At 35.5% G+C, this 16,976-nt stretch overlaps 1 protein-coding gene and 1 long non-coding RNA gene across 7 annotated transcripts in view; one reads left to right on the top strand and one right to left on the bottom strand.

Moving 5' to 3' along the window:
• The first annotated feature begins 11,607 nt into the window (after positions 1 to 11,607).
• The window catches only part of LOC116162820 (DNA topoisomerase 2-binding protein 1-like), a 29,920-nt gene continuing 24,551 nt past the window's right edge, over positions 11,608 to 16,976 (top strand). Inside the window, exons 1-5 of one of the 6 annotated variants that reach the window (XM_031476542.1) lie at positions 11,608 to 11,978; positions 12,029 to 12,171; positions 13,378 to 13,621; positions 13,671 to 13,930; positions 13,990 to 14,282. In XM_031476542.1, the coding sequence (XP_031332402.1) occupies positions 11,886 to 11,978; positions 12,029 to 12,171; positions 13,378 to 13,621; positions 13,671 to 13,930; positions 13,990 to 14,282 (1,033 nt within the window). In that variant the 5' untranslated portion in view covers positions 11,608 to 11,885. Of the gene's footprint in view, positions 11,979 to 12,028; positions 12,172 to 12,203; positions 13,100 to 13,377; positions 13,622 to 13,670; positions 13,931 to 13,986; positions 14,283 to 16,976 lie in introns of those variants that run through there. The other 5 variants (XM_031476541.1, XM_031476540.1, XM_031476543.1 and 2 more) reach the window with 5 other exon arrangements.
• Positions 14,640 to 16,969, bottom strand: LOC116162821. Its single transcript, XR_004143620.1, has 3 exons — positions 15,720 to 16,969; positions 15,195 to 15,637; positions 14,640 to 15,140 (listed from the first exon to the last, which is right to left on the bottom strand). It is a non-coding gene; the product is annotated as an uncharacterized LOC116162821 (long non-coding RNA).

Genomic DNA, 16,976 nt, shown 5'->3' with positions numbered 1-16,976 from the left:
CATACTTTGAAATCCACTCACGTCCTTTTTTCCCAAAAACCAACCATATTCAGTTTTCAGTCGATAGCTGATTCTGCTGATGTACTCGGTTTTATAGTCCGTCACCTTTCTTCCTCGCATTGCGTCAGTTGAAGATATGATGCTTGGACATTCGCTGAGGAAGACCGCTGTATATCTGGTGTATGCCAATTCGAGTACCAGTAAGTCTGTACACTAACGTTTTTACATAACTCCAAAGTTGTATTGTACGAGAGCAATTGAAAAAGATATGAAAACTGCTTCCAAGATTTTGACAAAACGGGCAAGTGCTATTTTCCCTGATACCTGCTTTTGTAAGAAATACTGCATCCGCCAATCTGTCTTTTGCCAATCTCCATGCAATCTCACCGTCCTTACCCAATGTCATTTTATTAAAAAATGTATTCCAATTCACCTCAATGTCTAACCACTTTCCCAGTTGTTTCTCCTTAATGCGGTACAAGTTTGCAGATAACTTTTCTTGCAGTGCTTTTCGAGTTTTCTTGTCCAGTTTTGTCATACTTCCGTCTATATTTTCAAACATAAGCTGAATAGGTTCTTCGTCGTCCTTGTCTTGCATGTGCTCGTAATAGTGATTGTGAAAATAGCTCCGTATCCTTGAATAGTGGTTTTCCAATTCTATTCTGTCCCTTCCTGAAACGTGATAGATTTTCGCTCGTAGCTCCTCCGTTGTTATCCATCTGGTACCAATTAGGAAGTCTTCTACGGTTTTAAAACCCACCATAACCCAGCGATTAATAAACAATGGTGGTTTAATTTCCTTGATGAGTTTCGAACTGGTTGTTGGTATTCTCTTGATGTCTCGCAATCCTCGAGGAAACCCCCTCACTTCGATATCCAACTTATTTATCGCATCCACAATGGACAAAGCAAAAGGTGAGTGATCAGTTTGCACCTTTCGATGCATCATGAAAAACCATTGCCATGATGTTTTGTAATTATCGAGAACTAAATTTAATTTTGTCATATACCTACCTAAGTAGATAGGCAACTTGGAAGAAATGATTTTATGAAATAAGGATAAGATACAGAGCCATTCAATTTTTTTATTGTGACAAATGTGTTGACTTCCTTATTCCAAAAATGAGTTCTGCATTTTATGAGTTTTCTTTATTTCCGTGTCTTTCAAACAAGCACCATAGATTTGGTCACAGTAGCTAAGCTGGGAAAAAGCTACTGTTATGCGATTAAAAAATTGCCGATGACCAAATATTAGTTTTAGGTTTTTATATAGTATGCTTTCCGGTAGACTTCCGAGATGTATCTTTCAAATGGCAAATCAATGTCCAAGTATACCGTATACGATCTCAAATTCTTCTCAATCTAGACAAAGAAATTATCTATAAACTGAAACATTCTACGTCTTATCAATTTAAAGAAACGCAAAAGGTAACTCTGCATTTTTAACTAATGGCCTAAATTCGAATTAAATCAAAGACGAACCATTGATAGCGTATACAATTGTTCTGATAAAAATAAAATAATTAAGCAAACTAAAATTGTGCATGGTAACACAGCACTACATACCTAAGTAATTTTTTTACTCGTCATACGATATTAATACGAATGATTTTTAAGTACATCTTAAACAATATTGCTGTCATCCTCATTTAAAAAAAACAATTCTTCGTGGTGCTCTACCGCGCAAATGGTAACAATATATAGATACCGAATTCTATCTTTTGAAAGGCATTAAAAGCATTATTTTGTATACCTTACTTAAAATTTGCATTTTTTCTGTAATATAAGATACTGAAATTAATTGAAATGCGAAGCATAATGGCAAATATTGAAATATACGCGCCCGAGGAAAAGCTATTAGGTAGGTACATATCTAATCATATAAGATGTCGCGCCTCAATGTAGGTATGTAGTTTACATGTTAATAATTTTTATTAGATTCCGTATTAATTACATTTCTATTTCATCATAACGTTCGCGTAAAGATTTACAATAAACCAACAAAAGACAGGATGCCTAAATCACCGACTAAAGTAATGATAATCGGAAGCTTACTGCCACTTAGGCAACCAACAATACGATATAATTTAAAATAGCAACGTTGAAGCGTAAGTTTTCCGGCGGGGATTCATGTGGGATGGACCCCACGGCGTGGCGTCGCGCATTGTTGCCTTTGCTTCGGCGTATCTTCGTCACCATTGATATAAACGCTACGGCAGGTATAATTACAAAGCTGGATTTTATGCATTGTATTTATTCTTGTTTTATTTATTTATTATCACTCTCTTGTTCTGGACCCTCAACAGGCTTGTGCCCTCAGATTGTTAATCTGAGCTTGTGCTCAATTACAGCGTGCCCCGCATAATGCTTTTTAGAGGTGCCTCTGCAGGAGATTTTAAGTTGTTCTATACTATACTATATTTACCTTACGAATTAGGAAAACTACAGGAAAACCTAATTCGGAGTAGCCGGCAGGATGCTCGAAACAGTCGAAACTGGAAATTCCCATCTCTGCCACATATGAAAAATTCACCCCAACCCAGGTTCGAACACCCAACCTCCCGGCTATGTAGGCCAACGCCATGATACTACAGTTTTGAGTTGTACTATCATGGGCCAACGCCCTACCACTGAGACACATAGTCGGTATTCTGGCAAACTTAAGAGATATTAATTCATTATGGTATCTTCAATCTCGTTTTTCTCTCTATTGAAATAAAAATGGTTTTTAAGGTTAATTTTATAAGACTATTTTTTTTTAAATACCCTCTTAAGTTTTAGTGGTCCAGTTTTGCTACACACTGTCAAAAAAGACCCACATAAACGCAGTACCAAAATAAAACTAAAAGATTTAAGTAGTGCTACTTTACTATACTTTAGTATTTTACCTTGTTTACAACCAAACCAATAGTTATTTGTTTCATTAGTACAAAAAATGCCCGTTTTCGGGACGATGAAGATAGTTGCTGGCCTCACGTGTCATGCCACTCTAGTTTTTAGGTTAACTTATTATAACCTATTCATTCTTACTTCTTAGCTCGCGACTTTGTAGGGAGCAAATCTAAGGTACAATATAGCATGTTCTGACGTTTCTATCATCTCTGGCGGAGTGCAATCCATGCCGCTATCAGTTTCAGTCAATTCTATTTTATACAAAATTAATATTGTTATATTTTGTATTGAAATAAAAAACTTACCATACAGTTTTTTTAAAAAAATTAATTGCAATTAACTTTTTCAAATTTTGAATTCAAAATTACAGATAATAGTGCAATGGGTCTGAAGTAGATGGCGTTACGCGCGACGGCGGATTGTATACGTATTAAAATTACGTTCACCGAATATGTAAATTACGTTAGACATGGTTTAAATAAAAATAGCGAGCGTAAATCATTTTCAATACATGTACATACGTATAAGGTAACAGCATAATTTGCAATGAATATGAAATAGTATTTTACATTATTAGCCAGGTAAGTGAGTTTTTACTGGCGATAGGAGAAGTTGACTGGCGAGCCGTTAGGCGAGCCTGTCATCTCCTAGAGCCAGTAAAAACTATTACCTGGCGTATAATGTACAATATTTTATTTGTTACTCATTTGTAAACGTAAATAATTAGTTCTTAAATTGATCTTGAAAAAATGTCTAAAATATCATGTGATCCATGTAACAGAGACTTCGCATTAATTCTGGCCAATGAAATTACTAGATTACTAACTTGTAAAATTTTTACAGGTCTGCTGTCAGTTTTACAAGTCTGCTGTCAGTTTTACAAGTCTGCTGTCAGTTTTACAAGTCAGTAGCGTTTAAACATGACGTTTACCCGTTTGCGTTTTGTCTTGTTAATCAACGTTTACAACTGAGTAACAAATAAAAATATTTGATTTGTATGCATAGAGATATGTACGCGCGTACAAAAATTCAAGCATTGACTGAATACATCTTCCAGAGATATTTTATTTTAGGGAGATATTGTCTACACACGTGTGTCTGTAGCCGGCTTTATAAAGTACATCGTCAATGGTAACGCCCCTTATAAATACACTCCTTAAAGTATGCTGCTTAATTTTTCGTACCTAATGTTGTTGATTCTATCCGTTGAAACCTCGCACACTTCGGTCGCTCGGATTTAAGGCTCCTCTGTAGTCAATCCGCCATATTGGAAAAATAACTAAACTTTCTTATGAAATGCTGCTTTTGTAGTTGAAGTCTAGCAAATTCTCGATAGTGGATATTCTTTGCAATGATGAAAAGAACGGCGGTAGGTACTTAAAAAAAGCTGAAATATCGGTCTTAGTTTTTTAGGAAGATCGTTGAATAGAAAAATCGTTTTTCGTAAATAACAGCCGTTGTAATGGGAGTAGAAAAACCTACAGCACCAATTTGGAAATCCGACAGAATTTTTTACGGCGGTACTTAAAGATATTATTTCCATCTATTATGATAAGGCATATATTTTAAAAAATAAGTTCCGCGATTTTCAGAAAAGAGCGCAACGTTAACATAAAGGTAGGCAACTCAAATTGCACTTAAACCCCTAAGGCGATATCTCATTACTTGCAAGGGAAAACAAAAGAAACTACCTGGCATTATCCTGGCACAGGATACCTCGTTCCTTAGTGTAACTCGTTCCTAATGACATGGATTAGATAAACTACTATATAATTAGCTAATGTTTATTTTTATTTTTATAGAAATACTTTTTTATTTCTAAAACATTTTTCATTCTATCTAGATTCTTCAAGAAATTTGTTTAGGAAGATATCAAATAGTAGCCCCATTTTTTAGCTCAACCCAAGCGGAATACGACCACTTATGTGTTTTAGATACCTACATAGTGAAACGATTATATACTTTGTTTCACTGGTGCTGAACCTGACGTCATAAATGTGATTCTCTCTTCATTACATTTAAATCGATTGAGACAAAAAAATTACGTCATTAACGTAAGTCGTGACAAATAAACCAATTGATCTGTCATAATCAATCCGTCAAACGTTTCGTTATAGACAGATTTCCAGTGTTGATTAGGTAGTTTGTGTTAAAAGTGAAGTAAATATCATCAAAGTTAAAAACGCTTAGGCAAGTCGACAGTGCAGAAACGCCGTTAATAGACAAGTATTTTAAAAATTTTACCGCATAATGGTTCGATTCGCTCATATCATGAATTTAGGTCATTCCCGTTACCATTAGGTAAATATGACGAACCGATACACAGAATGAAGATGTTTCCCAGAACACTTAGGTATTGAATTGATTTTATAGGTGAGAATGTTACACTCCGTTCCTTACACAGTAATCTTCAACGACTTGATGGCGTAGAAATATCTGCTACCTCTTTGTCCCGCAGTTTGAAGAAACTGAAATTCACGTGGCAGAGATGCCACCGTTTCCAATAGATTATTTTTAATGGAACAGCCCTATGCAGTTCAAAGAAGACTACAATTTTTGAGAGACTTTAAACACAACGAAACTTCACTCTTTGCATTACGAGCTGTGGTTTTAGACGAAACCTGGATATACAGTAAAGGGTCTTTTAGAAGAAGCTGGCAAGATGGTACTCTCAAAACAGTTAGAAAAAGAAGTGGTGAAGGGGTCCGGTATATACCTAATACTCCATGCAGCATCAGAAGATGGATTTGTGGTGTAGTGTCGTTTTTTCTTTTGTACATACGATTTGAATATGAACATTTGAGAGTTTTTTCTTCACTAGGTACCTGTTTTCTCTCACAATTGCGTTTTTTTTAAATAAATCGGATCAGAAGATATTCAAGATCCTTATGCGAATATCTCGACTGTGTGGCAAAAGAACAGAAACTGTATGTATGCGTTGTTATTTCAATGAGCCAGTGGTATAATGACTACGCTTTATCTCAAATTTGTAAGATGTATAAATGCGAAAGGCTTACCGATAAACCATGGCCTATTGTACTTCTGCAAATGGCTAGTTAAGAGTCATTAAAATTCGCGCAACTTAACGCGTATTCTTCACATTGGTAGCATACTTAATTTCACATCAACATTATGTAAACAAAATATTAATTTACGAACTGCCTAAACAAACTTTAAGTTACAAATGTTCCTATGCGTTTTCTGTAACCATCATACACTTCATCTCAAAGAGTTTCGGATGCTCTGGCAGTATCCATTTCGATTGTCGGTGCAAAGAATCGGTTACATGAGGTGATTACAAACGGTGGAAAAGGTTTAATTCATACCAACGGACTTCCTCTACATAAAATACATGACCATTTAACCATTAGGTATAAAACCTACAAGTGATTGTCAACTTGGGCGGTCTAATAATGATGAACGATAGTGACACCTTAATAAATAAGTTGAAACGTCAATGTGACAATATGTAAACCAACTACTAATTTACGACCTGCCTTAATTTTGCTATGACGTCAGATAGTGTGACGAAAGGTTCAGCACCCTTGAAACAAAGTATACCAATAATTTGTTGGCTTCTTGTCGCAATTCAGGTGTGGTGTAAAAATGTGACTCCTTTTTGTTTTTTTAACATTTTGTACCATGAAACTGCTTATCTGCGTGCATAAAAACCGAGATAAAAACATTTAAAAAAATGTGGTAGGGCAGGACAAACGCATGACCTCGACATAAGGAGAAAGCACAATACCACAATTCCTATGTAGTATCCTTACAAAATACATCAGAAGTTTCAATTAGCATCAATTCAAAAGTAAAGTTTGTCAAGTTAGCGAGACACCACCAAAATGAATATCCGTATCAAGAAAAGCGGCATAATTCGTTGGTTTTCCCCGTTATTAGTGGCAGATATAAAAAATTCTCGCACTTTTAACAAATTTCGGACTATTTACTTTTTCCGTTTGAGTACCTATGCTTTTTGAGAGTCCCGCAATCTTCACATCAACTTTGGTGCGTTTTTTTTTAATTTCCATGACTATGTGGCAACAGAAAACCATATGTTCTATATACTGTGTACTTATTTTTAGCGGATTTTTTTAAGAAATAAAAAAATGTGTAATTGTTTGCGTTTTGCCCGTCCGCCCGGGCCCACTTTTTTTAACTACTATTATTAGGGGAATGGTAATATATATAGTCTTGGAATTTTTTACAATAAGTAGCCTATACCTTGGAGGTCCGCCAGACGGCCATCACTTTTAGATGTTTAAAGGCCCCCCTCTTTTTTACCCTTATCAAAATAGGGAGTTCGGGGAAGAGAGGGACTAGTTTTATCCATACTCTAATGAAAGGTCTCAACAAAAGGAATCCATTTTTACCTCTTCGACGCTTCATCGTGATCGGTTATAATTTTTATCTCTATAGCGAATTGCCGGAGGAGGTACTCACAAAGGGCGATTGGGACGTGTGGAACAAATATATCCATTGGTAAGATCAACACGATAAGAGCGAATACAGTTTGTCGGAGTAGAGGCAGAATGAATCGTCTGGACGAGACATCTATTGATGAAGTCGAAGCGAATATCTTGACAACAGAAGAGCCTTATAACCCAACTATTTACTAAGCTATTTCGGTTTAAAAAATGCACTTTATCTGCACAAGAGTTGTGCACAATTTATAATTGTTTCAATATGATCTGATATCAACAAGGATGAATACTTGGTCGTCAAAGAAATAGAGGAATGCCCAATTTCAATTTTCACTACTGAATTAAGGATTTAAAAAACCGAATTATGATACCGCACAAACGATGCCAATATCGATACTTACAGACCAAAAGGTGTAAATTCGATTGCTTGATGTCCATGTGATATCTCATGCTTTTTGGTGCGGAATATGGTTCTACCCATAAAAATGGAAGATAGCTTGCAATGACAATATCTATAGACATGTGTTATTGTGTTAGTTACATTTTTACCAGCAGTTTTGTCTGTTCGTAAAAAACCTTCATGGGCCGTGCATAAATAAAACGAATACGCTAACTGTACAATTATTTTTTGAAAAGATAAGAACTTTTTTTAAATTAGTAAATAATAACCTATTAATTTACCTAAATATTAATATTTTAGATACAGCGTCGCATAAAACACGTTATTATTTGAACATGTTAGAATGTGTAGGTTTGGTGCAAATTATTAATGAAGCAACTCGATCTGACACGGCACTCTTAGACCACATATTGGTATCCGACATTAATCGTATACGAGAATCTGGCATTGGTGGCACATTATTCGCTGATCATGAAACCATCTTCTGTGAAATCGAACACGATAAAACTGAACCATATAATTTCTACAAAACGGTACGTAATTTTAAAAATGTTAATATGGAGCTGTTTTTTGCAGACATTCAAAGAGTGGCATGGCAAAGGATATTCTACTTGAGGGACGTAGACTCAAAAATAAATTATCTTAATAATCATATACTAAATATAATAAACAAACACGCACCCTTAAAAATAGTTTCAGGAAAAACCAAACCCCAGGCTCCGTGGTTATCTGATAACACGAAATACTTAATGCGTCTAAGGGACAAAGCTTACTGTAAATTCAAGCAAACCAAATCTCCACAGCAGTGGGAATACTATAAAGCGCTTCGTAATCTCACCAACAAAACTGTAAAGTTGGAAAAAAAAGCGTTTGTTGAATTTAAACTTAGAGGAAATGACCCTAAAGTCTTATGGAGAGAGCTTAAAAAATTAAAAGTTGTTGCCAATAAGGAGAAATTAATTCCTCCGCATCTTCAACGGGCTGATGAGATAAATGATTACTTTGTTGATAATATTCCCATTGTTGCTGGCGATTAGTTTAATATTGACGACTATTGTGTTTCCTCATCTCAAATTGTGGTCAATTTTGAATTTTCCGTTATCGATGTACCTACGATTGCCAAGATTATCAATAGTATTAAAACGAAATGTGCTGGTTGGGATGGACTAAACGTTGACATTATTAAACTATTTTGTCCTAACATTTTGCCGTATGTGGCTCATATAATTAATTATTGCTTACTTACTAACACATTTCCAACCCTTTGGAAGAAGGCAATAGTAATTCCTATCATCAAAGGAGCTAAAGCAGATAAATTCAGCGACTTACGCCCAATCAGTCTACTGCCCGTACTGTCAAAAGTTTTCGAAAAGATAGTGGACGGCCAACTACGTTGTTACTTGACCCAGAATAACATTCTCCCTGACAATCAATCAGGGTTTCGGCCTGGTTATAGCTGCACCACTGCACTACTAAATGTTACGGATGATTTACTGAAAGCTAAGGATGAGAACAAGATGTCCATATTGCTACTCTTGGATTTCAGTAGAGCATTCGATACAATTAATCACCAAACTGCAATTTCCATCTTACGTGCTACAGGTCTTTCTCCTAATGCTACCTCATTACTTCATAGCTACCTAACGGGCAGGTCACAGTGCGTTACTTTAATGGGTAAGTCATCTGGGTACAGGGAACTATCTAGGGGTGTGCCGCAAGGGTATATTCTTGGCCCCTTATTGTTCACTATATATACTTTGTTTTATACATCAGTTCCTAAGACGTGTCTAGTTCACATGTATGCAGACGACATGCAGTTGTACCACTCCTTTAAAAGTGAACATTTACACGAAGCGCTAAATCTGATTCAAAGTGACCTTAAGGCTATTGAAAGGGCTTCATTGGAGCACTCGCTGGTTCTCAATCCTCTAAAATCGGCAGTCATGTTGTTTGGTAACAAGCAGAAAGTCACCGACTTGAAACATTTGGTAAAATTCAGAATTGGCGACAAAGCTGTTGCACTAAAGGAGGAAGCAAAAAATTTAGGAATAATGATAGACAATTCGTTTAGATACAACAAATTACTCACTAGCTACATTCAGAGAGCATATGCAAATTTAAAATTTATCTTTCCCCATAGGCACTACTTGTCCCAAACTTTAAAAGCTCAACTCTGTAACGCGCTGGTACTAAGCCACTTTAATTACTGTTCGCAAGTCTACGGTCCGTGCATCACTCAGGATATGTCTGCAAGAATACAGCGAGTACAAAACTCCTGTATTAGACTAGTATTTGGTCTTAGGAAGTTTGATCGAGTATCTTCCAAATTAAAAGAATTACGCTGGTTCAGCATGAGGGATAGGCGACTGCTTACTGCGGCGTGTCTGTATCATAAAATTATCTGGAACAAATCTCCTCCATATTTATACCGCAAAATATCTTTTAGAACCGATGTTCACAACTTAAATTTACGGTTTAGTGGTGGGATTACTCCACCCTCTCATCACACAGAAATGTACAAGAGATCTTTTAGTTATAATATTTTTAAAGTATATTCGTCTGTTCCAGATTTGATTAAGCCCCTTTCTCCGCAGTATTTCAAAATTAAATTGCGTCAAATATTAGCCCATGACTCTGTACGTACGTTGTAGATTGTCATTCATATCTATCTTGTTTAACTTGTCTCTCGTCTCTTTGTCTCTTTTCATCTCACTCTCATTTAGTTACTCCTATGTGCATTTATTACTATTTCATATTTTCCTTTGTATTATATTACTCAGTTATAAGCATTACTTGATTATGTTAATTCTAATTGTATTCAGGGAGTCGGTGGAAGATCAGAACCTGCCTGTGCAGCAACTGAACCGATAACCCCTGTGGTTTCCATTTTTTTTAATTTGGTGGAAATAAACACATTATTATTATTATTATTAATTATAAAAATGTCTAAATCAAAGTTGATCAGTAAAATTGATTAAAACAAATAACAGGAAATAATAATAAGGTGTAATTAACTAACAATCTATTGGGAAATCTTAGCAAACATTGCGAATTTTCTCCACTAATTACCTTAGAATCAAGTAATTTACAGAAGATCTCATTATAGACAAATGGAGTAAAAGGAACAGGTATTTGTGTAGCTTTATTCGAATATTGACTACACCTTATCAATAAACTTGTTTACATAATTAGTCCTTGATCATTATACCTGGTCTATTGTGTTTAACAATAAATGAAGAAAATATGCAAAACTGAATAAGATAGAAATATACCGTTTTCGCACTCCACGAATATACGTAGAAATGTGTATTGTTGGTGGTCTAACCAATTGCAATAACATTGAAATGCAAATTGACTACAGAGGAGCCTTAAATGGGCATCGTCCGGTTAATATAAACAATTACATCAGAAAAGTACACTAAAAATCTTAACAATAGGCAAAAGATGAAATGCAATTTTTTAAATTAATACGATTTATTTTCGAAACTATAACCTTTTTATTGGTTTTACATTATATTAAAAAAGAGGCAGAATTTCATATAGAATCAGAATCTCGAACCAAGTGCAGGATGTCTCATTAACAAAATGTAACTTTCTGGCTCCCTATATAATTTTGATCGCACATTCTATAATTTAAAATATGTAGAATATTCTACCATATTATCATAAGCACACTTTTAACCAATGCTTCCTTAGGTTCGTACTTCGTGCAATCGTCGACCCACCCTGTACGCAAATTATTACAAAAATCAAATTTCCGAAGAGGTACGCATGCGTCTTTGACGGAGTCACGTCGGAATTTAGAATTTAGATGCAATTTCTGTAAGTCACAGAACAGTAATATTTGTTCTGTGGTGTAAGTTCATAAGTTGCGGTGCAGCATTTTATTCAAAAGGTTGCAGTTTGCTGCGTGCTCATTCCGAGATTCCCACTCTTTTCTTAAACATGTGTTCTTATGTTGCCCTTAAAAGTGTATAACGGTCATTTTTTAATTTAATATTTTTTATCCATAGAGGTAGATAATTGAAAGGGATGGTGTAGTACACAGAATTTGAAATAGCCTAATTAGTGTATCATCCCTCAGTTTGTTTGGATTTTGTTTTTAAACTGACAGTGTTAAGCATCTGTGAAATCAAGATAAATCCTACGATATATTTTTTGGCTTGAATATGGACCATGATAACATCAAGGTTACCTTCATTATTTCATCCAATTGTGAGTCTGAGGAGCACACCTCTCACGAAATGCAACAAGCTTTTGCTGTTAGTAATTATCGATATCCAGTATGCTCTTTAATCTACACTGCTTTTAGGCATGTAAGCAAAATAATATTATTTCAAATTGGTGTAGTGAGAATGATTGCAATATTGATTCATCTTCGCAAAAAACAGATTTTATCGTCTTCCAGGAGTTTTGTGGAGAGCTATTTGAGAAAATAAAGGAGACCAAAAGTGTGTAAGTTGTGTATTGCATAATTTATTGTTACTAGTAGGTAATATATGTTTAGTGCAAAGGTAAATGGGTAGATTTCAATTTAAAGCAGTTCATGATTCATTCTCAAGAATACAAATTAATATTTAGGCAACGTAAGTCTTTTCTTCCCCTGTTTCTCATAAGCTCAAATCTCGATGGTAATTTTCATTATTCACAAATCACATAGTTTTACTTCTCACATCTTAAACCATTGTCGATAACACCATTTTATTATGTCCGTGTTAATAGCAGGTGGAAACTGTTGTTAATAAAGCCGATATTGTTAAAATCCGTTACTTTTTCATGTAAAAGTAAGAATTGATTGCCTTGTTCTCAACAATTCTGTCTTTGCTTGAATAATTTCAAGGAGACCAAGGAACCTACTGTTTGTTATGTTTTCGTTAGTAGAAAATTGTGTATTTTAGTCTAAATACATCCATCAGTTATACTTTGAATTCAATTCTAAAATGGCACTTCTATCCAAGTATACCTATCTGATTTCATTGTACCGTTGTTAAACACGTGTATGGAAAACGAGTCTAAAATGTACGCATTTGATGAAATTTTAAGTTAGCAATACTGCTGGCCGACTTAAGCTTGAAGGTCCTGTACAGTTAATTATTTGAACGTAATAAACCTGCATTCAGCATATTCTTTTCATTGTAATGAATAATGTGAGACAGTTAATGTCTGAGTATTCAAATACTGCAACTTCGTACTTAATTATTCAAGCATGTTAATCAAGATGTTAATATTTAATACTCCAATATTAGTGGATATTAATGAATATGGAAATCTGCAATGGTAAAGTAAAATTACCTTAACTTACTTACCTACCTAAAATCACAAATATTTATTATGTATTTTTTGAACTGGACCGCACTGCTGAGTCTCGGTCCCAATTTCATAGGTAAGCTATCTTCTTATTATAATTAATTGATTTAGATTAAATTTGGCATAGCTTTGCGATTTGATTTTAATTTTGATATTAAATAATGTACCTTTGGGAGTGCAGGGGGGGGGGGCAAATGCTTCTGTAATAACAGTGATTGGTCCAAAATTATACGGATGGTTTTTAAATAGTGGCATTAACTACCTACCTTTGTTGTGATTCCGTAAATAGTTCGCTTAATTTCTTTACAATTTTCATTGCGTTTCACTGTCCTGATGTAAATTTACTTAATTTAGCAGAATTCTTGGACCATGGTGCCTTTTAACTTGCTTAACTGAGGGTAAACAAATTCCGAATTTTCCTTGGCCCATATACTCTGTCGCCATGGCTGGATGCACAATCGCATTTTCTTCTTTAACGAAAAAAGAAAAACAAGAACTACAAGACAAGGTCGTATTGATGGGAGGATACGTCTCACCCTCACTAACAGGATTATGTACGCATATTGTTACAAATTCTGTTAAATCGGAAAAATACATTGTACGTGACAAAGGTTTTGTGTTATTGATTTTTAATGTTTTTTCTTCAGAAAGGTGCGGAAGCTGGTATGAAAATTATGTTAAATTCCTGGATTGATGACGTTTGGGAGTGTAGTTTAAAAGAAAATATTCATTGCAACAACAAACGGTTCAACAAACATGTCTGTCCAGTATTTTATAATCTTGTTATTTGTTGCACTGGTTTAAGTAACACTCAACGGCATGATTTATGTCAACATATTTCTGAAAATGGCGGTATTTACAAAGAGCAGTTGCACGTTAATAGAACTGATATTTTAGTAACAGAAAGGTAAAACATTTGAATTGAAACACAAATCTATTTAAAATTAATTTGTTTTATTGCAGCAGAACGTCTAGTGCCAAGTATAAGGCAGCAGTAAAGCATAATATAAAGTGTGTAACAATGGCATGGGTTACTGATAGTGTAAAGAATGGTTATGCAATGCCAGATAACTTGTATAGAATCCAAATTAGTACGTCTACTCCCACGAAGGATGGTGTGGAACTACCCAATTTTTCAATGGTCAGTAACATTACCAATGCTAGCATTGCACGAAATGAACTTTGTGAAACCATTGATGGCACTCAACTTTTAAAGGTAGCCACTCCAGCCAAACCTTCTTCAAATTTAAAAAGAAAAAGTAAGTTGAGTCTATTGTGGTTAGTTGGTAAGTATGTAGGTGTGTTTAGAAATTAGAATGAAGCATATGATTATTGGAGCTACAAAATGAGATAGACTATTTAATATTTAGTATTATATTTCGGCTTCAGCTCTCAATATTACATAAATGTGTGCCATCCATATAGTTTTTTTGAGGTTTTTTTTTATAAGTAAAAAAATGCAACTATCTATTGCTTGTTTCTGGAAAAACTTTAAAAAACAAAAAATTTAAAAGTACCCATTCAAAAACAAGTAGCAATTTCGAGAGTAAGTTATAAGATCAAATTAACTTACCTAAGTGATGTTTCTATTTTAATTACTTCCTACCTATTAACACAATATTATAATAAACAATGGAACCTCGGCTCGAATGGAACTGAACTTCATAATGCCACAACTAGAGTGCAAACATTTTTAAAACAAGGGTATATTTGCTTAACTATTATAGGTAACCTATATGCGAGCCTATATTTTAAAGAACAGTATGTTGGTATGTTACAAACATCGCAGTGAAAATAATGCACTTATTTAACATATACATTTCCTAAATTAAGGCATGAAACAATGACTTTGGCTAATTCGGTGTATTGTAATATTAATCAAATCCGAATTCTTGGACCATTCAGCTATTTATCGTATCTCATCCAGGTTTATACTGTTTCTGCAAGTACTTGCATGCCTTAGTGGAATCAGCAGAAAAAATTGCAGTATTAATGTTACTGCTCAGTCTCTGAGAAGTGCTTTCAGTATGAGAGCGTTTTAGGGTGGTGAATACTTTATGGCAATTTTTTTGTCTAAAGTCAACTGGTTTTTGTGAGATAGATCTCCAATGTAGTTGCTACACATATTTCAGGCTTGTGAGTTTCTTTGATAACAAAGCAAAGAAGGTTACCTTGTCCGTCATTGATCTACTAGGTTACCTCCTTCCCTAGCATTCGGCCACAATGGTACCCTTCGGATTCCAGTGGAATCTTGCCAGCCGAGGAAAGGAACCTCCCTCCATCTCGTCGACAACTGCATTCAATGCAGCAATAATACATCTTGATTGCGCTCAATGATGTCCACCTCTGGGTTTGATACCGACCCCATGACCATCCTTAGCGCTCTAGGCTTCTTCCAATGTTGCCCTAAGCCAGACTCTGGAGTGCTTCCCTCCGATCTGAGAGGTTTGGTCCCTGACATCGGGTTGCCTCCCTGAGCCAATGACCCAGACACAGCCTTAGGCTTTGGCGCAGAGCCTGTTTGACTCGACGTTTTACCTTACCGAATTGGTAAAATAGTTTCACATTTAAAATCTGTGCTATCTCCAGAAGACAAACTTCCGACGAACTTGGGCTGCTCGCGCATAGCCGGTGAGTTTGAGGAAATAAAAACAATGAGTGGAAGTATTATTCGAAGCTAATTTAATTAAATATACCTATTATAATGCACAGTATGTTGTAATTCTTCAAGCGGTAGTCGGCGGTAATCAGTTGTCGACGAAACGGCGGTACAGGGGACGGACGGACTCGAGTGCCACCAGACGAAAATCTCGCGCCTGGACGAGGTCGGCGGTAATCACGTAAAGACCTACGGTCTCGGTAGCCTCAATCGGACTTGTTAACTCCAGCAATTCTGCGGTCAGGTTCAGCAAATGGCAACGGTACTTCGGCAATCCTAAAACAAAGCATGGCCTATGGCCCTGACGGTAATTTTCCTTAATTCGGGCAAAATGGTGCAAAGTTAAGTAAAAGAAACGGTACGTTAAACTTAAGGTCAAAACTAAATAAAATGATAATTAAATGGAAAACGGTACAAACAAAAGATCAATCATACTTACGGCACCCAAAAATGGCAAAAGATATTCTACGGCAAGTAGAACGCTTCCAAAATTGAGCGTTTACCTTATAAAGAAAACCCAATTTGGTAGAAGTGGAACAGGGAAAATCCAATTCGTCGCTTATTCAATACGAAATCGAAACCAATCAATTCGATTTTTAATTAATTACTGGGTTCCTGTTCGTGCTAAAATTCCCGAACATCTGGCAATCGATTTGTTAATTAAGCGCGAACAATTTGACACCAAATGTCGGTAGATGCTCCTTTACTACAACTCGTTTAATTAGTGCATGCTAATTAGACATACTCGAAGGGTCAAATGGAAGCTCATGAACTCTTTACATTAATTAGCTTTATGTTAATTACACGTTTTCGGTCACAAAGCCGGCTGGCGGTTATCTAATTTTTACAGGCATGCCGCCAACTGATAACGAGCAAAACATCTCGCTTCGGAACTTGTTCGTCCATTGCTTTTACTTATTATGGAGAACTAAAACGGTCCATAAACAATTAACGGCGCCGAAACCAAAAAATTTTCATCTTCTCCAGGACAAGACTCATCGGTGGTTACAAACATAATTCCAACAGGAACGGTCGTAGGCGGACTAAATAATTACGGTATCTCCTTGTCTCCATGGCATCGCGGAACATGCCTGTTGAGGGCCCAAAACAAGAGAGGGATAATAATAATAATCGCTGAATTGTAAATGTCTTGTAGTCAGTCGGGCATTTAGACATTTTAAGTAATACACACCAATCCATTGTGTGAGAAATTTAAAATTTCAATATCATTTCAGTATGATTTGTAAGCAAAAATTTTGTTGTTTCATGATTTTCTAAATTATTTCATCTCTAT

Source organism: Photinus pyralis, unplaced genomic scaffold (genome assembly GCF_008802855.1).
Source record: "Photinus pyralis isolate 1611_PpyrPB1 unplaced genomic scaffold, Ppyr1.3 Ppyr1.4_LG2, whole genome shotgun sequence".
NCBI classification, from domain to species: domain Eukaryota; kingdom Metazoa; phylum Arthropoda; class Insecta; order Coleoptera; family Lampyridae; genus Photinus; species Photinus pyralis.
Note: the sequence above shows the minus strand (reverse complement) of the source record. Positions and strands in the feature narration are given on the sequence as shown.